Source organism: Ceratotherium simum, chromosome 16 (assembly GCF_057802395.1).
Source record: "Ceratotherium simum simum isolate JZ-2026a chromosome 16, ASM5780239v1, whole genome shotgun sequence".
NCBI classification, from domain to species: Eukaryota; Metazoa; Chordata; class Mammalia; order Perissodactyla; family Rhinocerotidae; genus Ceratotherium; species Ceratotherium simum.
Window position 1 is genome coordinate 353,283 of NC_141915.1, and position 22,591 is coordinate 375,873.

Below are 22,591 nucleotides of genomic sequence, written 5' to 3' on the forward strand. Positions count from 1 at the left end.
TTGCCCATATTTTAATTGAGTTGTTCATTTTCTTATTATGAGTTTTTAAGAGCTCTTTGTATATTTTGGCTAACAGTCCTTGATGAGATGTGTTATTTACAAATATTTTCTCCCAGTCTATGGCCTGTCTTCTCATTTTCTTGACACTGTCTTTCGCAGAGCAGAAGTTTTTAATTCTAACGAAGTTAGAAGCTTCTCATCATTAAGTGAGTTGATGGTAGCTGTAGGTTTTTTGTAGACATTTTTTATCAAGTTAAAGAAGTTCCCTCCTATTCCCAACTCTATTCATGAGAGTTTTTATCATGAATGAGTATTGGATTTTGTCAAATGGTTTTACTGCATCCATTGATATGATCATGTAATTTCTCTTCTTCAGTCTGTTAATATGATGGATTACATTAATTGATTTTTAAATGTTCAACCAGCCTTGTATGCCGGGAAAAATTCCACTTGGTCATGGTGTATAATTCTTTTTATACATTGTCTGACTCAATTTGCTAATATTTTGATGAGTATTTTTGCATCTATGTTCATGAGAGATATCAGTCTGTAGTTTTCTTTTCTTGTAATGTCTTTGACTGGTTTTGGTATCTGGGTAACACTAGCCTCACAGAATGAGTTAGAAAGTATTCCCTCTGTGTCTATCCTCTGGAAGAGATTTGAAGAATTGGTATAATTTCTTCCTTAAGTATTTAGTAGAATTCACCAGTGAACACATCTGGGCCTGCACTTTCTGTTTTGGAACATTACTAATTATTCATTCCATTTCTTTCATAGATATAGGCATATTCAGATTGTCTATTTCTTCTTGTATGAGTTTTGGCAGATTGTGTCTTTCAAAGAATTGGTCTATTTCATCTAGGTTATCAAATTTGTGGGCATAGAGTTGTTCATAATAATGCTTTACTGTCCTTTTCATACCTATGGGATCTGTAGTGATGTCTCCTCCTTCACTTCTTTTTTTTTTTTTTTAAAGAATCCTTGATTTATTTTTTTATTTTTAAGATTTTATTTATTTATTTTCCCCCCAAAGCCCCAGTAGATAGTTGTATGTCATAGCTGCACATCCTTCTAGTTGCTGTATGTGGTACACGGCCTCAGCATGGCCAGAGAAGCAGTGTGTCGGTGCGCGCCTGGGATCCGAACCCGGGCCACCAGCAGCAGAGCGTGCACACTTAACCGCTAAGCCACGGGGCTGACCCCCCTTCACTTCTGATATTAGTAATTTGTGTCTTTTTTTCTGTTATTAGCCTGACTAGAGGTTTATCAATTTATTGATCTCTTCAAAGAACCAGCTTTTGGTTTTGTTGATTTTCTTTATTGATTTCCTATTTTCAATTTCATTGATTTCTACTCTAATTTTTATTGTTTTTCTTCTGCTTACTTTGGATTTAACTTGGTCTTCTTTTCCTAAGTTTCCTAAAGTGGAAGCTTATATTATTGATTTTACATCTTTCTTCTTTCCTAATATATGCATTCAATGCTATAAATTTCCCTCTAAGTACAGCTTTTGCTACATCCCACAAATTCTGATATGTTGTATTTTCATTTCCATTTAGTTCAAAATATTTTAAAATTTCTCTTGAGACTTCTTCTTTTGACTCATGTGTTATTCAAAAGTGTGTTGTTTAATCTCCAAGTATTTGGGGATTTTCCAGCTATCTTTCTGTTACTGATTTCTACTTTAATTCCATTGTGGTTTGAAAGCAGACATGGTATGATTTCTATTCTTTTAAATTTGTTAAGGTGTGTTTTATGGCCCAGAATGTGGTCTATCTTGGTGAATGTTCCATGTGAGCTTAAGAAGTATATGTAATCTGCTGTTGTTGGACAAAGTCGTCTATAGATGTCAATCATATCCAGTTGATTGATGGTGCTGTTAAGTTCAAATATTTCCTTACTAATTATCTGCCTGCTGGCTCTGTCCATTTCTGATAGAGAGCTGTTGAAGTCTCCAATTATAATACTGGATTTATCTATTTCTCTTTGAAGTTCTATCAGTTTTTGCCTCATGTATGTTGACACTCTGTTGTTAGGTGCATACGCATTAAGGAACGTTACATCTTCTTAGAGTACTGACCCCTTTATCATTATACAATGCCCCTCTTTATTTCTGATAACTTTCCTTACTCTGAAGTCTGCTCTGTCTGAAATTAATATAGCTACTCCTGCCATCTTTTGATTGGTGTTAGCATGGTATATCTTTTTCTATCCCTTTATTTTAATCTATATGTGTCTTCCTATTTAAAGTGGGTTTCTGGGGATGGCCCCATCGCCTAGTGGTTAAGTTTGGTGCGCTCTGCTTCGGCAGCCCGGATTCGGTTCCTGGGCACAGACCTACACCACTTGGTGGTGGCCATGCTGTGGCAGTGACCCACATACAAAATAGAGGAATATTGGCACAGATGTTAGCTCAGGGACAGTCTTCCTCAAGCAAAAAGAGGAAGATTGGCAACAGATGTTAGCTCAGGGCAAATCTTTCTCAGCATTAAAAAAAAAAAGTGGGTTTCTTGTAGACAACATATTGTTGGGTCTTGTTTTCTGGTTCACTCTGACAATCTTTATTTTTAATAAAAAATTTGTTTAATTGTGGTAACATTGGTTTATAGCATTATGTAAATTTCAGGTGTACATCATTATATTTCAATGTCTGTATAGATTACATCATGTTCACCACCCAAAGACTAATTGCAATCCATCACCATACACATGTGCCTAATTGTCCCCTTCACCCTCCTCCCTCCCCTCTTCCCCTCTGGTAACCACCAATCCAATCTCCGTCTCTGTGTAACTGTTTGTTGTTGTTTTTATCTTCTACTTATGAGTGAGATCATATGGTATTTGACTTTCTCCCTCTGACTTATTCAGCTTAGCATAGTGCCCTCAAGGTCCATCCACGTTGTCACAAATGGCTGAATTTCATCATTTCTTATGGCTGAATAGTATTTCATTGTGTATATATACCACATCTTCTTTATCCGTTCGTCCCTTGATGGGCACCTAGGTTGCTTTCAAGTCTTGGCTATTGTGAAGAATGCTGCAATGAACACAGGGGTGTATGTATCTTTATGCATTGGTGTTTTCAAGTTCTTTGCATAAAAATATCCAGCAGTGGAATAGCTGGATCATATGGTAGTTCTATTCTTAACTTTCTGAAGTATCTCCATACTGTTTTCCATCGTTGCTGTACCAGTTTGCACTCCCACCAGCAGTGTACGAGCATTCCCTTCTCTCCACATCCTCTCCAACACTTGTTGTTTCCTGTCGTGTTAATTATAGCCATTCTGATGGGAGTGAGGTGATATCTCACTGTAGTTTTGATTTGCATTTCTGCTGATAGTTAATGATGTTGAACATCTCTTCATGTGCCTGTTGGCCATCTGTATATCTTTGGAGAAATGTCTGTTCAGGTCTTTTGCCCATTTTTTAAATTGGGTTGTTAGAATCTGTCTTTTAATTGGTATATTTAGATCATTTATATTTAAAGTGACTACTGATATAGTTATATTAATATCTACCACATTTGTTACTGTTTTCTGTCCTTGTTCTCTGTTCTTGTTTTTGTCTTCCATACTTTTCCTACCTCTTACGGTTTAATTAGGCATTTATATGATTCTATTTTCTCTCTTTTCTTAGCATATCAATTATACTTCCTTTTTAACTTTTTTTAGCAGTTGCCCTAGAGACTGCAATATACATTTACAACTAATCCAAGCCCACTTTCAAATAACACTATACCACTTCACAGGTAATGCAAGTAACAAAATATTCCTAATTCTTTTCTTCCCTCTCTTATATCATTGTTGTTCATTCCACTTATACTTAAGCATACATATAGAGTACACATAGTGTGTACTACTCTACACACATATTTTCTACTCTATATACATACATACACACACATATATACAAATAATAGACACGTTCCAATTATTATTTTGAGCAAACTGATCTGTCAGGTCAATTAAGAATAAGAAAAATAAAAGTTTTATTTTACTTTCACTTATTCTTTCACCAATGCTCTTCCTTTCTTTATGTAGATCTGAGTTTCTGACCTTCGTCATTTTCCTTCTCTCTGAAGAACTTCTTTTAAGATTTCTCACAAGGCAGGTCTACTGGCAACAAATTCTCTCAATTTTTGTTTGTCTGGAAGTCTTTATTTCTCCTTTACTTTTGAAGGATAATTTCCCAGGGTACAGTATTCTAGATCAATAAGCTTCTTCCTCTTAACACTAAATATCTCACACCACTCTGTTTTTGCTTACATGGTTTCTGAGGAGAAAACAGATGTATTTCTTTTCTTTGCTCCTCTAAGGTGTTTTCTTTCTTTTGGCTTAAGATTTTTTTCTTTATCTCTGATTTTCTGAAGTTTGAGTATGTTATTAGGTGTGATTTTGGGGGGCATTATCTTACTTTGTGTTTTCTAGCTTCCTGGATCTGTGGTTTGGTGTCGCAGATTAATTTGGGGACATTCTCTATCATTATTTTTTCAAATATTGCTTCTGTTTCTTTCTTTCTTTTCCTTCTAGTATTCCCATTATGCATATGTTACATCTTTTGCAGTTGTTTTACAGTTCTTGGGTATTCTGTTCTTTTTGCTTTTCAGTTTTGGAAGCTTCTACTGTCATATGCTCAAGTTCACAGATTCTTTCCTCAGCTGTGCCCAATCTACTAACAAGCCCATCAAAGACATTCTTCATTCCTCTTAGAGTGTTTTTTATCTCTAGCATTTCTTTTTCTTTCTTTCCTAAACTTTCCATCTCTCTGTTTACATTATCCATCTGTTCTTGCATGTTGTCTACTTTTTCCATTAAATTGAAACTCTGGTAATTCCAACTTTCCTGCCATATCTGACTCTGGTTCTAATGCTTGTTCAGTCTCTGCAAACTGTGTTTTTTGTCTTTCAGTATGCCTTACAATGTTTTGTTAAAAGGCAGGCATGATGGACTGGTTAAAAAGAAAGGCAGTAAACAGGCCTTCAGTGATGTGGGGTGGGAAAGCATTCTGTATTTCTATGATCAGGTCTCATTCTTTTGGCGAGCCTATGCCCCTGGACTGTGCACTTCAACAGTGCTTTTCAGTTTTTTCCCCCTCCTTAGGTGAGACAGGATGGCTAGAGGGAGCTGGAGTTGAGTATTTCCATTTCCCTAGGGAGGTTAGGCTCCCGGTAAAACAGTTTCTCCTGAGGGCAGGCCTTGTTAAAAACAGAATACTCCGACATATTTCAAAATGGTTGCTTTCCCCTCCTCCTACCAGCAGCACAGGGGAATTTTCCTCCAATACTCACTATGAGGGCCTGGTAGAGCTCCTAGAGGAAAAACACAGAAAAGTGTGGGGCCCCCTTTGGACTGGGCCCCTCTGGAGCTTTTAACTCTTAGACTTGTCCACACAGATCCTCCAGCAATTTGTCAACTACAGTTCAAGCACTGGTTCCCATGGAGGCTTCTGCTCCACTGAGTTGTGATTCTCTGTATCTGCCTGTCTCTCCAATTTGGGGGGCAGCAGTTTGTCCCATGACCTGATGACTCTGATGGATCTAAGAAGAACTGGTTGACTTTTCAGTTTGTTCAGCTTTTTACTTGTTAGGATAGAAGGGCAACTTCTAAGCTCCTTACATGCTGAATAGGAAACCAGAAGTTCTGACACCATTCTTTATGATGAGAAGATAGCCATTAATCATACAGTTGTTTCCTCTGTGTGATGACTAGTTTTCCTCTTATTGCTTTTAAGTTTTATCTTTGGCTTTCAACAGTTTTACTATGAGGTACCTAGGTGTGAATCTTTGTGTTTATCCCACTTGGAATTCATTGACTTTCTTAGACATGTATATTAATGTTTATGATAACCTGAATATCCCCCAAAGATGTCCACATCCTAATCCCTGGAACCTCTGAGTGTGTTACCTTACTTATATAGTAAAAGGGACTTTGCAGATGTGATTAAATTGAAGATCTTGACTTAGGGGGATTATCCTGTATTATCTGGGTGGGTCCAATATAATCACAAGAGTCCTCCTTACAGGGAAGCAGGAGAGTCGAGTCATAGAGTAAATGTGACAACAGGAGTAGAGGCTGGAGTAACATGAGGAAGGGGCCCCAAGCCAATGAATGCTGGCGGCCTGCAGAACCTGGACAAGACAAGTAAACAGATCCTCCTCTAGAGCCTCCAGAAGGAATACTGCCTTGTTGATACCTTGATTTCAGGACTTCCGACCTCCAGGACTAAAAGATAATAAATTTGTGGGGCTTTAAGCTATCGTGTTCATGGTAACTTTTTACAGCAGCAATAGGAGACTAATGTTGTTTCATCAGATTTGGAGATTTTTTGGACATTATTTATTTATTTTTTTTTTTTAAAGATTTTATTTATTTATTTATTTTTCCCCCCAAAGCCCCAGCAGATTGTTGTATGTCATAGCTGCACATCCTTCTAGTTGCTGTATGTGGGACGCGGCCTCAGCATGGCCGGAGAAGCGGTGCGTCCGTGTGCGCCCGGGATCCGAACCCAGGCCGCCAGCAGCGGAGCATGTGCACTTAACCGCTGAGCCACGGGGCCGGCCCTGGACATTATTTCTTTGAATATTTTTTCTGCCCCATTCTCTTCTTCTGGAACTCCCAAATGTTGGTACACCTGATGTTGTCCCACAGATTTCTGAGGCCCTGTTAATTTGTCTTCAACCTTTGTTCTCTCTGTTCTTCAGACTGGATCATTTCTGTTAATCTTTTTCAAGCTTACTGATCCTTTCTCCTGCCATCTCAAATCTGCTGTTGAGTCTCTCTAAAGAACTTTTCATTTCAGTTACTGCACTTTTCAACTCCGGGGTTTCCACCTGGTTCCCTGTTATATGCTCTACCTCCTTACTGAGATTATCTATTTGTAGAATCAACGTCATCATACTTTCCTTTAACTCTTTAAAAGCGGTTTCCTTCCATTCTTTGAACACATTTAAAAGAGCTGTTTTGAAGTCTTTGTCTGCTAAGTCCAACATCTGGGCCACTCTGAGACAGCTTCTTTTGACTGCTTTCTTCCCCCTAGGTATGAATCACACTTTCCTGTTTCTTCACGTCTTATAAATTTTTTGGTGAATACTGGCCACTTTAGATATTACACTGTAGCAGCTCCAGACTCTGATTTTCTCCTCTGGAGACTAGTAGAGTTGCTGGTTTTTCTTATTTGTTTAGTAACTTGCTTGTACTATGAGACAGATTGTGTCTCATACACAGCGTGTGGCCACTGATGTCTCTGCTCAGTTCTTTTTTTCTTATTTTTATTTTTATGCTTGGATTCTTACTAGGGTAAACTCTATATCTGAATATCTCAGTGGTCAACCAATTATGTATCAGAGTTTGTGCCCAAATTCCTCGAACAAGTACAGCTTCCACCCTCTGTAGACGGACCTGTGCGTGGAATGGGAAGCATATTCAAAGTTCAGGCAATTTTCAAGTCTTCCTCAGTTTTTACTTTCCATCAGGCCCTCTCACATCTCCTCTGTGTCTGCACACAGTCGTCCAGGGATACATGGATAGTCTGGGCCCTCTCTGGTCAACTATCCTCAAACATGTAGCTTTCCAGTCATCCAGGCCATGTGGGAGTTTATCAAGCCTGTCTATAGCTGTCTCACTTACAGCATTTCTATCAAATTTCTAGCTAGTCTACTGGTCCATTGCTTGCCCAACTAGGGCCATAACCTCAGACTAGCAAAGCTGCTGGCCTCCCCCACTCATTTGCCACCAAGATCGCTACCCTTACTGACAAAGCTGCTGGGCACGGTTTTTTGTCCTGTTTTCTCTGTTCCAGACAGTGAGCCCCTCTAACAGTGAAACTGCTGGTCTTCACTGCCTGCCCTACCCTGGCTGAACTCCTACACTGACCTAGCGAGCGAACGAGACAGGAGCAGCCCCAGGCAAGAACGCCACACATTCCCACTGGTCATCCCTAATGCTCAGTGGTTTTTCATGAACAAATGCTTCTCGATTTGTTGTATGTCTTTGGTCAGTTTCCAGACTTCTGAAATGGTTGTTTTCGACAATTCTGCCCTGTGTTATAGTTGGTTTTGAAGAGATTTGCCAACCTCCTCACTCTGCCATACCAGAAGTCTTCCCCCATCCCAAGGACTCTTTAATAGAATTTTTTCTACTGCTAGAAATTAAAACTTTGATGATGATAACAAACCTAATCAAACAGAAATTATGTCTCTCAAACTCTATCCGAATGTCTTCATCATCAAATACCGCGTGTTATTTAGGGACTTTCAAAAGAGATGCCTTGTAAGATGTTATCTGTGCCATGTTAAATTTAAAATGTTGAAGGAAATAAGCAATTATCCTTAATTTCAAGTTTATGGCAAGAAAAAAGAGATACTAGATCACTGTGACCTCTCCTCTTATAAGAATTCACATTCCCTCATCTGATCCAGGACCCTTGGCCTGGCATCAGTTGCTACAGTTGTCCAAACACACACACCTTCCTTCTGACACAATACAAAACCAAATTTTGTTTCTTACAATTCAGTGTTTTTTCCCACTAAATAATTTCTCTTTAAATTTAAGTCTGTCTTGTTTTTTGCCTAAGATCAAGTTGTCAGCTAACATTTTTCTGTTGAGATATAAATGAGAGGTGTGAATGATAATTTCAAATGTTTATTGATATAGCAAACTGTCTTTGGAACCAGGCAGACCTTGGTTCAAATACCAATAATCAGACTAACTTGGAGAGTATCTCTGGACAAGCTACTTAATAATCCAGCCAGTTTCCTCATCTGCAAAACATGTCTAATATCTGCCACACACAGCTGCAGGAAGGACTACAAATGATAGCAATTATCACTACAATTGCTGGACTATCAATCTAGAAAGATGGTAGGTAATGTCAGAAAGGGTGAAGAGAAGGAACAAAGAAAACAGACAAACTAATCTTCCTCCTTGCTGTGCCCAACACTCATGGATGGCCACATTAACGAGTTTAAACTGCCCTCTCTCTCCTTATACACCAAGGAACAATGAAGTGACCTTCTCTTTTTTATTTCCCTTTTCATTGAGATATTTCTATACAGTACAATATTCTACCACATGCAACACACTAAGAAACACAACAGACATTTTCCTATAAAGTTGCATTTAAATGTTATTTTTTTTTAAACAAAATTTTTGGAGAGTTACTGTCTGAGAAGCATTGTCTGAGAAAAATTAAGTATCATAATTTTTAAATTTACATATTGAATTTTTAAAAAACCTACCAGAGTGGTAGGGTTCTCTACCTTTTCTCAGTATAGATTTCTTTGAATATCTGATTATTCCTGTCTCTGCTAATATACAGTTTATACAAGTAACTTGTAAAAATGATCTCAGGAGATCTACAAACCCCTGAAGCCCATCTGTATACTCCAATGAACACCCACCTTTGCTGGAAAATCCTTCTGCGATGTATATATTCACCTCTTAAACCTGAGTGAATTAGTAAACCTGGATTTTCATAAACCTAGATTCCTTAAACTGAGCCTGTCCAGCATTAGAAATGAAACACAAATCACTACAGTTCCCACACGGTGGAGCAACTGACGTGGAGTCAAACTGCTGCCCCCATTTACTTCCTGTCCCACACTGGAACTTATCCACTTTGGACCCCAATTTCCCTACCTATAAAATGGGGAAATGATCCCCACTCTACCCACACCTCAAGACACTTATGAGACAACAGATAAAGAGGCAACAGCTCCTCATCCACCACGAAGTGTCATATGAGTGGGATCTGTCGGAATTGCTGATCCCACAGCTGCTGGAAAACACCCTCTGCTGCCGCGTGTCTGCCTTGTCTGAGTGTTTCTCAACCTGAAAGGATGAAATCAGAGCAAAGAGAAAGACCAGAATTGTCTGGGGGCTCCTGCCAGAGCCCCTACAGCACCTGGTTGCACTTGATCTGTCCACAAGTGGTCTCTCTCTGGTGGCCTAAGAAAAGCGGCTTGATTTCTCTCTGTTGCCTGTGCCGGGCACAAAGTGGACATTCAGCAAATGTTGCTGAACGAGTGAAGAACACATGAACAGCATGTGTGAAACGAGCAAACTGAACACCTTTCACAACCTGGGCTCCTTCACGGCACTCCGGTCTCCTAGTTCTCAGGAACCGGAATTTCAGGGCCCCATCTGCTACCCCAAAGAGTCAGTAGTGACCAAAAACTACAACTCTTTTGCGCAAGCTGCTGGACTAGGCCCTTGGGAGGGACACACGCAAGGATGTAAGAACCACTATTAGACTGTCACAATTTGTAAATCTCCAGGTTAAGAGGAGAGAAAAAAGCTCACCCTTTTGTAAAAGACCTGGCAACTGACAGGAAAAGAGGGACTGTTCTGCTTTCAGAAGCTTTTTATATATTACAAGATGCTACGAGATCTAATCTAACAATCCTCCATTCCCATTCCTTTGAAAATGTGGTAGAAAGTACTCTATATGCCAACTCCTCAAACCAGAAGTTCATTTTTATTCCTAACATAATTAATCTTTTGCTTGTTCTGTGACTGTTTCTAACATACATGACAACTTTAAGAGTGAAACAATAATATTACACAGATGTCCAAATCCTACTTTAAAAAAGTAATTTTTAGCCTGTTACCATATATGGCTATTGTGGAAAGAAAAATTAACAATTATTAACTTTTTTTAGTGTTTGCAATGTATTGGGCTACATACTTCATACCCATGATCTCACTTCATCCTCATAGCGAGCCTAAGAGGTAAGTATGATAGTTATTTCCATTTGCTAAATGAGAAAAGCACTTCAAGTCACATAGCTAGCAAACAGCAGGATAGAGATTTGAACCAGGGATTCAGACTTCGAAGTCCACCTTCTTAACTCTTTAGTGCATCAAATAGGGGGGTCATGAAAAAAAATTAATCCTTTAATTAACCCTTTGGAGCCTTAAAGATGGAGATGAACTGTCTAGGAGATGAACAGATCCCTATACTCAGTTCCAATCACCCAAACAGAAAACAAAGGCTTTTATGCAAGGATTGAATACACACAAGCTAACTGCTTAACAGGAACTCAGTACAATTTCCTTGGTTCACTTTAGCTAATACTTTAAGCCAATCCGGACTATAATACCATACACACAGAGAATTTTGAAGCAATAACAGTTTCCTAATACAGTTTCCAATTTAACGACTGTTAAGTACTATTCACATAAACTTGGAAAAATTTACATCTCCCTTCAAAACTCAGTGTTCCAAGTACAAACATGGCCTTACTTACTAAGAGCTAACTAGCAAACAAGCTCAGACTACTGGTAAGCAATGTTCAATCAGTTCAGATGCTATCAGCAGACCTTTCCCTCCACTAAGTAGTTTAGTGGCCAAGTCTCAGGTTACCGTCAACGTAAGAAGATGGGAGGGAGAGCTCAGGTAGAATCTAAAAGAATCGGTTGAATTTCCCACGTTGGTGGGTGGCAAGAAGCTTCCAAGCTAAATTTACATGCCATACAACTTCAATTTTCATCCCTATGTTTATGGCCTTCCAGAATACATTATGGAGAGTTCATTTTTGCAATAAAATCATAACATTACCTACCAAAGAAAGGTCTCATATGTGTATAACTGGTGTTAAAAACAAGACGACAGGCCCCAAATGGAGTCACTTAGGCTAAGCCAAACCGAGACTTAATTACAGTTTTGGCCTCTCCCAGAAATGGAATCTTAAACCAGACAATCAGGAATCGCCTGGTCAGCACTGGTGAGGTCATCTGCCTGACTGACCCCTGCTGTCCCCTAAAGGAAGTGACCTTGCCACAACCCATCCACTTTTTGCTACTGTAACTTCCTTGTTCCCGCTCCCTTCTGCCTACAGAAGTCTTTCCTTCTGTCTAGCTCCTCGGAGCTCCTTTCTGTCTGCTAGATATAGATGGAATGCTGTCCAAATCACAAATCACCAAATAAAGCCAATAAGATCTTTAAAGTTTATTCAGTGGAATTTTGTTTTTGAACACTGGGTAGGAGTGAGAAATGACATTACTGACATTAAGGAGGACAAGACAAGTCCTGGAAGGGTTAACTACCAGAGACAAGAGTTTTGGCTGGAAACCAGCAGGATGTGGATCTACACTTTTCTTTAAATCAGTGTACAAGAAATTACAGGCTAGATCTGACCACTTGAGGGCATCCAGACCATGCACAACTACACGGAATCACTTAAAAATCATCGCTAGAATAATCTCCAGACTGTGCATGCTTCAGTAGAACATTTTCCGGTGCTGTAAATTTTAAAAATTGACTTTTCCCTGTTGTCAAAAGGGAAAGAGATCTTTTTTTCTCCCTCCTTTTTCTTAAGAGCATTTCTTTGAAAAACCTGTATTTGTAGATCCTTCCTCTGTCCCCTTGATATGTATGCAAATCTTTTTAAAGGCTAAATAAACTGGCTCTAGCCACTGGTAAAGCCCCTGAAGGGCGTGGGACCCATCTCTTAAATGTCAACATCAAGGAAGACAGTGCCTCATCTCTCTGTCACCATGGGAGTTTAATGAAGACACCTCAGCTACCTGCTCATAGAGATTAGAGATGTCTTATTTTTCCTTCACATAAAGGCAATTAACTAGCACAGATGGCCACCCCAATTACCAGGTGAATTTAGAATCAACTATGAAAGCATGTCCAGCAAATGGTGCTGCCAAGTCTTCTTACAAGAGGACAAATCACCATTAACCTTGAGACCACATATGTAACGGATTGTAAATGGTGGGACTTCTTTTAGTTTTGTAATCTCGTTAGCAGATTACCTGTGCTGCATCCCAGTCTGGGTTAATAATTATTCAATAATAGAACTATTTTCTCTCTTTCCACATTTGTGAGACCATAGTCTAGGTTGGCAGGAGATTTTATTTTTCACTTTTCCCTAACATAAATGTGAAGAAATTCTACACTCTCTACCGGGCCACCTCACTGCTACTTACCCCATCTTGATGGCTCCCTCAATACAGGAAAAATACTCTTCCCTGACAAGAGCTTTCAGAGACTGACCCACCCCTGTCATTTGAGCGCCAGATGCTCCGTATCACTGCCTTTGCAACACCTCTACGTGGATTCTCTCAGATATCTTATTCAAGCTGAAGCCACGTTCTTCCTCCAGAATTTCCTACCTCACAGGCCAGAAAAGGAAGAATGAGCCCTGACACCTCTCTCTCCATTTTCATCCCAGAGTGAACCTACTACCAAGACCCATTGATCCTACCTCCTAAATAGCCCTCAAATCCATCAACTTCTGCCTCCACTGAGGAGCCAGAGTGATCTTTACAAACACAGACCTGCTGGTGCTACTCCCCTGACTGAAACTCTTCAATGGCTTCCCCCCCATCCTCAGGACAAGCTCCAAATCCTCAGCACGACCTATGGAGCCTGAAGGTCTGACCGCTGCCTACCCTTCAACCTCATCTCCCTGACTCTCTCCCTCCCTCCTGTCCTCCAGCCCCCGCTGGAAGCTTAAGGTCCATGAGGACAGAGACCAGGCCTTTTTGCTCAAGCTATGTTCCTTGTCGCGTCTGGTATTTGCACCCATAAGCTTCTTTTCCACAGACATCTTTGCCACAAGCATTTTCGCTGCAAACATTTTCACCGCATAACTAATTGGCCATAAAGCAATTTTGCCATAAAAGATAAAATAACAAAAAATAAAAAGAGGGACATCAAAAAGGACATAATAATGGGGGATGGGCACAAGGGGTGAAGGGACACATTTATATGATGACTGACAAATAATAACGTACAACTGAAATTCCACGTTATAAACTACTATGACATCAATTTAAAAAAGAACATAATAAAACATGAAAAATGAATAACAAGACTTTACTGCAAAATACAAAATATCTGAGTACATGTAAAATGTGTGCAGATTCATGGCACAGCTGTGCAAGCAACTGATTTTATTTCATGGGTTGTACCTAAGTGCTTGTCTTCGAAATCTTTCATTCACAGCATCACACTGTGTTTGCTTGTTGATTTACCTCCTCGACTGGCATCGCACTTTTTCTTTTTTGCTAAAATTTCTTCCTTCATTAAAAGAGGCTTCAGTTTCCAAATCCCAGGACGCATGTCTGTAACTGAGCTCTGCATCGCGTTCTGAAAGCCTTCTACACCGCTGTTGTTTGTTCTTGCACAGTCACACGTCTGCTGACAGACGTTCCAAAGGTCCATGGGAAATGTGGGTTCAACTCTGCGTCACTGTATGGACCAAATCGGGAGTACTGCATCAACGGAAAAATGACACCAAACTGTCAATGAAATCAAACTGTCAACCAGTTACTTTATCTTTTAAGGCAAAATTGCCTCATGGACAATTAGTTATTTGGGGAAAAAGTTTGCAGCAAAAACGCTTGCGGCAAAGATGCTTATGGTGAAAGTACTTAGAACCTTCCCTAGCACAGGGCCTAGCACATAGCAGATGCTAAACAAATACATGTTGAAGAGTAGTGTTGATAAGACTGTAGCATCTTAAATGGAAAGCAAATAAGACACTAACTAAATTACGCATGTTGGAGAGAAAGAGTGTCCTTATACATGTTTGTATCCCAAGTGGCTGACCATGGCCACTATGGCTTGGACCATAGTGGGGCTAAAAAATGTTTGTTAAATCATTTGGCAAATCAGAGACAAATAGGGTGAAATACAATATCGGCACTCTGTGTCTATTTAGGCCAATTACCAACGCTGATCAAGTCTCACGTTTAGGCACTGAACCCTCCTCTCATCCCCCGTCCCCACCCTGTGGTCTAACCAGAGGTCTAACCACATGTTTGAAGGAGGAGGCTGGACTCTAATCAGAGCTGAGAAACAGCTGTGATTACACGTTCTGAGAAACACGTAAACCAAGACTGGGGAGCAGTACTGCTCTCAGGACAAGAGCCCTGCCCACATGTTGTGTCTGATCCTCAGCCACGCAGGTCTTTCAGTAACAAGACAAGCTCCTCCCATTCTCAAGGCCCCACACATGTCCTCCCTGGTAGCTCTTCACCCTTCTCTTTGCTCAACTGAACTCCACTCAGTCCTTAAGGTCTCAGCTAAATTATTATTTCCTCAGGAAAGCCTTCCCTGCCTCTCCTAACTCCCTCCCGATGCCAAACTACTCCATTATATATTCTTATAGCACCCTCTACCGTCCTCCATAGCATGTACCACCATAGCATGCACCACAATCGTAACGAATATTTACTTTGTATCACAATCGTAACTTATATTTACTTTGTACCACAATTGTAATTAATATTTACTTTGTAACTCTACTTTCTATCTCCCTTGCTAGACTTAAAAGCATCCTGAGGACCTGGCTGTGTTTGTTTTGGCCATCACTGCATCCCCAACACCTGGCACATCACTGGTACAGAGTAGGTGTTGGATAAATACCTGTTAACTGAAGAAATGAATGAAATACATACATAAGTACTAGCTTTTGCAGTGAGGGAATTGGTTCTGCCCTTACTAGCTCTGTGCCTTTGGATAAATTTCTTACCATCTGAGCCCATTTCTTCCTCTATAAATGAAGATAACTGTTCCTATTTTACAGGATTATTGAGGATTGAATAATCCAATAAATGCTTAGCATAGTGCCCAGCACACAATAAACACTCAATGGATATTAATTATTATTATTATTATTATTATTAAAAAGAGGAGTATCTTGACATGAGTACAGCCATGTTTGGCTGCTCCATTGACCTACAGCCACCAGCACAAAAAGAAATATAAAGGCTGCTTTCTGCGTGGTGGGAACTGGCCCTTCTCCCACAGAGATAGTTGCAATGTGTAAGAATTTCAAGGTCCTTCGAGCGCCGCAGCCTTGGGCAGACTGGCCATCTGTGCCGGGCTGGGACAATAACAAGGGTAAACAATGCACGTACATAATTGCCAGGCTGGGACGACAGCCAGGAGACTCAGTGCATGTGTGCCACTGATAACCATTTGCACCTGGGAACACTGAACGCTTGCTCTGTAAACTCTGTAACCCCTTATATAAACTGTTGGAAACTGAGGCCTGGTGAGAGTTCCACCTGTGGAAGGGACACCTTGCCCAGTGTGATCCCCTCCCAGCCGTGTCGATTGACAGGACTCTCCCGGCAGTGGGGCGTGGATATTGTGAGTGATTTGTTGTGAATAATTGATTTGATGTGTTCTCTTTTCGGTCAACCTGGTGTTTCTCTTTCCGGTTGATTTGTGTCATTTCCCTTCAGTCGATGTGGATGTTTTCCCTTTCCAGTCGATCTGATGTTTTTCCCTCAATATATGACCTATTCGGATCTGTTTGCGGACTATCGCCTTTACTATCCTCTACATCATAAAATATACCTTCAGTCCATTTGTTTGGAGTGGAAAGTTTCTTTTCCGTCTCCAATCGAATCCCCCGAACCTCTCATAACAAGGAGAAAAAGAGGAGTATATATGGTAGGGAAGGCACATTCCATGCTCTTGCCTAGGTCACAAACATAGCTCCCTTCACGCAAACATACAGTTGCAAAGGTGAATAAAACAAATATTTTCAGTATACTATAGGAACATATCATCTAGAAGATAGACCCGTTCATGAAGCCAAGAACCGTTCTGGATGTGAAGTGATCATGCATTTATACGGCCTGCACACTCTTGTGTACAGTGGCAGGTTCTTCCAAAGCAAAGCGCATCAAGAATCCATTACTTCAGGGCAGCAGGGTTCCAAACCCAGGCTTCAAAACCTGCAGGACCTCCGTCCAGCTGTGCTGACCTTAGCCCAGGACACGCAGATAGAACAGGCTTTCCCTTTAAGACAGGCGCTATTCCCTCCCTGTAGGAAACTCCATGCCTTAGTGAGAAAGCGTCCCTTCACTCTGGTGTTCTCCAGCATCCCAAGGTCACCTCCTCCCTCTTGGCGCATTCTACATTTCCCAGTACCCCCTTTAACTCTGTTTTTGTCCTCTCTTAGATTTTCCACTTTGGACCCATCATCTAACTTCTCCAAGCCTCGATTTTTTCACCTGTAAAAATGGAACTAAAACAGTATTTCCCTCTTTGCAAAATGGCACAGTATATGCCATATAGTAGCACATGGTAACTATTGTTTTAGTGTTTCTACCAGATCCCTAATCAATCTACAACCCAGAAAAAAATTAAAACAAAGATCCTTTCCAATGTTACGTTTTTTTTCCGAGTCTGTGTTTTCCACAATAAAAGAAAACACCCACCCACTCTGTGTACTGGAATAAAATATATAACCCCAAAGACGCTCCAAATGTTGCAAAGGAAAATAATTTAAGAAATTAGGTGGCTCTTTGTTCCCAAAGATTAAATCAGCAAAACGTAATTTACGTATATTTATTTTCATAATGCCTCCCTTTAAAGCAAGACCTATTAGGACTACATACACTTCAGTCAACTGTTAATCTGGAAGTCTCACCACGTTGCTTTTGGAGATAGCAGAATGCCACCCTGGGGAATTCCAGCAAGACCAAGGCCCAGTCATGACCCCACCCCTCCCTTCCATCTCCATTCCCTCTCATCATAAGCCGCAGGAAAAAAAGAAGCATCGCTATCCTAGGAAAAAGTTGGACGACCTCCACATGTTGATAAGCTACGTTATGGCACGTCTCCAAATCTACCATATATAAGTTCTCGAACAAGAACCTCTTCGAAGGCAAGCCCTGTGCTAGCGTGAGCGGTTTTCCACAGAGGCCTGGTTCTAAAAGCCTTCCCCCCATGTCCCGCGGGTTTTCTCAGCTTCCATAACCTGCTGAAAGCAGCGGCGGGCCCGCGCCTCGTCCGCGCGTGCGCAGCGAGACCGACGACAGCTCCTCCGGGGGCGCTCAGGACGGGCGCCTCCTCCGCGTCCCCGCGCAGAACACATCACTATTGCTCTGCCCCTCCACCACCACGCCAAGGCCCCCTCCCGTGTGCCGCTCTTCCAGAAGCCGTTTCCCCCACGGCTGGAAGGCGCTCCCGGCAGCTCCTCGAAGAGAGGCAGGCGCCGTGCGCACTCGGCACGAGCGCGCGGCCCGGGGCCCTGCACACGCCCCTCCGCACCTCGGGGCAGGCGCCAGAGGGCCGAGCACGGCCGCCGCGGGAGCCGCCTCCCCGCGCCGCGACCCACGAGCCGGCGGGCGGCCGCGGACAGCCCAGGCCGGCGCGCTCCGGGCCCCGCCTCCCGGCCCCACGCCCCCCAGCCGCGCAGACCGCGTCCCGAGACGGCGGCCGCAGCCCAGACTGCAGCGCGGGCCCGAGCGTCGCCGCCCGCCGCCCCGCCCGCTCCTGTCCCCGCCGGGTCGCGGCACCGGGCCGGACCTCACGGCCCCGCCACCAGCCTCCCACCGCCCCGGCCCTACCTGGCGGCCGCCGACACCATGGTCAACCCACTTCGTCCTCCCGCCTCGGAAGTGACGTCGCGGCCCCGCGCCCGCCCCGCGGCTCCGCCCAATCACCGCCCTCAGGCTGCGCAGGCCCACTCTGCGGTCTGATCGGCGCCCTCCCTCCGTCTTCCGGAGGGAAACGCGGAAGGTCACGGCTTGCATTCCGTGCTCTCCTGAGGGCGGAGGGTACAAAGTCGGAGAATGTATGCTGGGGTCATCAAGGTTACTATAATGACGTCATAGTTAACAGTGTGATACCGATGCGAAGACAAAAACATCAATGGAAAGGAGAAAGAGGCCAGGATGTTCAGTAAATCCGTGGTGCTAGATCACCTGAATGTCGGGGGTGGGGCGTGAGGAACAGTCAGCCCGAGGGGGACTGTGCCCCTGACCAGGAGGGCGGCCCTGGAGGACAGCGGCACGTCGGGAGCGGGGTGCCACGGGACTTGTTAGCGGGACACAGGAAGTGCCGGCGCTCAGGGGACGGCGGACGCACACAGGGAGACGCCCACAGGGAGACGCCGTGAGAGGGCACGGCCGGCGGGGGCGGCGCGGCGTGCGTCCGTCGGGAGGCGGCCTCTGTGGAGACCGTAGAAGTCGTGCTCGCGGATGAGTCTGTCAGACGTGAAGTGGCGGGAGAGGGAGCGGGGAAGAGGACGCACAGAGGCGCGGGGAGGGGCTTATGGTGGAGTGTGAGCAGGCGAGGCGGGGCGGGGCGGCCCACCCCCGCCCCCTCGACAGTTCCCCACCCCCCCGGCGCCAGCGCCCCCGCGACAGTGCCCGTCCCCGGCGACAGTGCCGCCCCGGCGCCAGCGCCCCCGCGACAGTGCCCTGCCCCTGGCGACAGTGCCCCCGCGCCCGCCCCTAGTGACAGTGCCCCCAGCGACAGTGTTCCCCCTCGGCGACAGTGCCCCCGCGACAGTGCACCCCCGCGCCTGCGCCCTCTCCGGCGACAGTGCCCCTTCCCACGCCCCCGCCACAGTGCCCCCGCCACAGTGCACCTCCCGCGCCTGCGCCCCCTCCAGCGCCCGTGTCCCGGCGCCCGCGCCCCTGCCCCGCGACAGTGCCCCTCTCCCCACCGCGACAGTGGCCCCCTTCCCTCCCCCCGCCCCCGGCTTGTATTCCCTCAGTCAATTAACGCATCATAGAAATACAGGCCTCCAGAAACTCGAGAAACACCGGGGAAATTCTAACTAAATGTCAGCTACCCCGTCAAATGATATGTCTTCCCTTGACATTTTCGCGGGAGTTTGCGCGCTCTCCTGGCCCCTCTCCACTGTTCTGGAACTGGACGCCTGCTTCACCAAGTGCGGATACCCCATAACAAAGCCAACGTGATCCTGAGTCCTTAGGGCAGGACTGAGCCAGTCTCTTAGGGTTAATGGTCTGGGCCTACCATCCATCCCACTAGCCAACCCACATTTCAGTCCTGCTTGGAGTCATTAGTCAAATTCTGGAAGCAAGACGATAGATTCCAATGTTGTAGCCAATTTGAGTTGGATCTTTTGTCAAATGCAAGTGTAAGAACTCTAACTTTCCAGCAAGGGTATTATACAGATAGACCCCACTGGTTAGCACAGGACCATGGCCTGCACTGAAAACAGGACAGGGGACTTCCGTTCCCAAGAAGATGGAATAAACACACTTTTCCCTATTCCTCTTGCTAAGAACAACTAAAACCCCTGGACATTATCTATAAAACAAGCTTAAGAAGAATGAAAATTAGAGAGATGGCAGACTGATTAGGGACCTCAGGACCTGAGGAACAACATGGTGGTGAGTTCCCTGGGTTTTCTTTCTGCCTCATGATCCCAGACTGGGTACTGGAGGAGCAGGTAAACTGGCGATGCCACTGGGCACAGTTTGAAGCCCCTAGACTTCACCCCAAGGTAGGCTACAAAGAGGTGCCAGCATCCCTGCCCCCTCCACTGATGTGGTGTCAGAGAAGGCCAAGTGGAGAGCTGGGACTTTCATTGCCATGGGCAATAAGGAGGCTCTTGCCCAACATGGCGTTAGTGGAAACCAGAAGGGAACCCGAATTTCCACCCCCACTTGATGGTAAGAAGGCACCCTCCCCCTCCTCTCTGAGGCAGTGTCAGAGGAGCTAAGTGGAGAGTCAGGATGTGCCCTACCTCCCACAAGACCACCTCCCACCCTATGTGTCAATGGAAACCACGTAGGAAGCAATAACTAGGCACCACCAGCCAGGGTGGCATCAGCGGAAGCCCACTGGGGAGCCTGCTCTCCCACCTGCAGCCAGCAGTAACAAGGAGTCCCTCCAAGTGTCAAGGAAGGCCAAATGGAAAACCTGCACTTCCACCCCCACCTGGCAATGATGGAGACGAACCTCCCTTCCCGTGCCAGGGTGGTATGAGAGGAAGCCTGCTAAAACACAAGGTTTAAATAAGCTCCAGAGCCTTGTGATGCCCCCAAATCCAGGCTTCCATCAAAGAGCATTCATCATACAAAGAAACAAGATGTAAGTTTGAATGAGAAAACACTATCAACAGATGCCAACACAAAGATAACACAGACGTTAGAATTAACTGCAAGGATTTTAAAGCAGCCATCATAAAAATGTTTCAATAAGAAATTGCAAACATGTTTAAAACAAATGAAAAAATAGAAAATCTCAGCAAAGAAACTGAAGGACAAGGAAGAATCAAATGGAAATTTTAGAACTAAAAAATACAATAGCTGAAATTTAAAAACTTAGTGAGAGGTTCCACAGCAGAATGAAGAGGACAGAGGAAAGAGTCAGTGAACTTGAGGATAGAACAATAGAAATTACACAATCTGAACAACAGAGATAAAACAGATTAAATAAAATGAGTAGACCCTTAGGGACATGTGGGACTCTAACAAAAGATCTAACATTTGTGTCTTTAGAGTCCCAGAAGGAGAGGAGAAAGATAGTGGGACTGAAAAAGTATTGAGGGCTGGCCCCGTGGCTTAGCGGTTAAGTGCTCTTGCACCGCTGCTGGCGACCCGGGTTTGGATCCTGGGCGCGCACTGACGCACCGCTTCTCCGGCCATGCTGAGGCCGCGTCCCACATACAGCAACTAGAAGGATGTGCAGCTATGACATACAACTATCTACTGGGGCTTTGGGGGAATAAATAAATAAATAAATAAAATTATTAGAAAAAGTGTTGAAAGAAATAATGGCTGAAAGTTCTCCAAATTTAGCAGTAGACTTAATGGTACAGATTTAAGAAGCTCAGCCCCAAACAGGCAAAACCCAAAGAAATCCATGCCAAGACACACTGTGGTCAAACTTATGAAAACTAAAGACAAAGAAAAAATCTTAAAAGCATCCAGAGAGAAACTATGCATTACTTATGGGAGAAAAACAATTCTAATGACAGCAGATTTCTCATTAGAAGCCCAGAAGAAAGTGGCACAACATTTGTCAAGTAAGTGCTGACAGAAAACTGTCAGCCCGGAATTCTATTTCCAGCAAAAATATCCTTTGGGAATGAAAGAGAAACAAAGACATTCTCACATGAAAGAAAACTAGGAGAACTTGTTGCCAATAGATCTGCTCTACAAAAATGGCTAAAGGAAGTGCTCTGAACAGAGAGGAAATGATAAAAGAAGGACTCTTAGAACATCAGATTCTAAGATGTAGAAAGAAAGAACACTGTAAGAGTAAAAATATGGGTAAACAAAATAGACTTTTCTTCTCTTAAATTTTATAAATTATGTTGAATTGTTGAAGCAAAAATTATAACACTTTCTAATATAGTTCTCTATGTTAAGGAAATATTTAAAACAATTATAAATGGGAAAGGATAAAGAGACATAAAAGGAGGTGAGCTTTCTACACTTCACTCGAACTGATAAAATATAGACACCAGTAGACCATGATAAGTTACATATATATAATGAAGTCCCTAGAGCGACCACTCAAAAAGCCGTACAAAGAGATATACTCAAGAATACTATAGATAAATCAAACTAGAAGTCTAAAAATGTTCAGATAACCGACAGGAAGACAGGAATAAGATACAAAAAAAAAAAGAGAAAGCAAAAAATAAAATGACAAACTTAGACCTTAACATATTAAGAACTACATTAAATGAAAGAAGTCTAAATACAAAAGTTAAAAGAGATTGGCAGAGTGGAAAAAAATAACAGCTCTATGCTATTTACAAGAAACTCACTTGATTAGGTAGGTTGGAAGTACAAGGATGGAAAAAGATAAACCATGCAAACATTAATCAAAAGAAAGCAGGAGTGGC

General features: G+C 43.1%; 1 protein-coding gene across 2 annotated transcripts in view; it reads right to left on the reverse strand.

Moving 5' to 3' along the window:
- DHRS7B (dehydrogenase/reductase 7B) overlaps positions 1–18,384 on the reverse strand; it is a 56,543-nt gene extending 38,159 nt beyond the window's left edge. The window contains exon 1 of one of the 2 annotated variants that reach the window (XM_087440255.1): positions 18,324–18,384. In XM_087440255.1, coding sequence (XP_087296381.1) covers positions 18,324–18,343 — 20 coding nt within the window. In that variant the 5' untranslated portion in view covers positions 18,344–18,384. Of the gene's footprint in view, positions 1–13,985; positions 14,287–18,323 lie in introns of those variants that run through there. The other variant, XM_087440256.1, reaches the window with a different exon arrangement.
- Between the last annotated feature and the right edge of the window lie 4,207 nt (positions 18,385–22,591).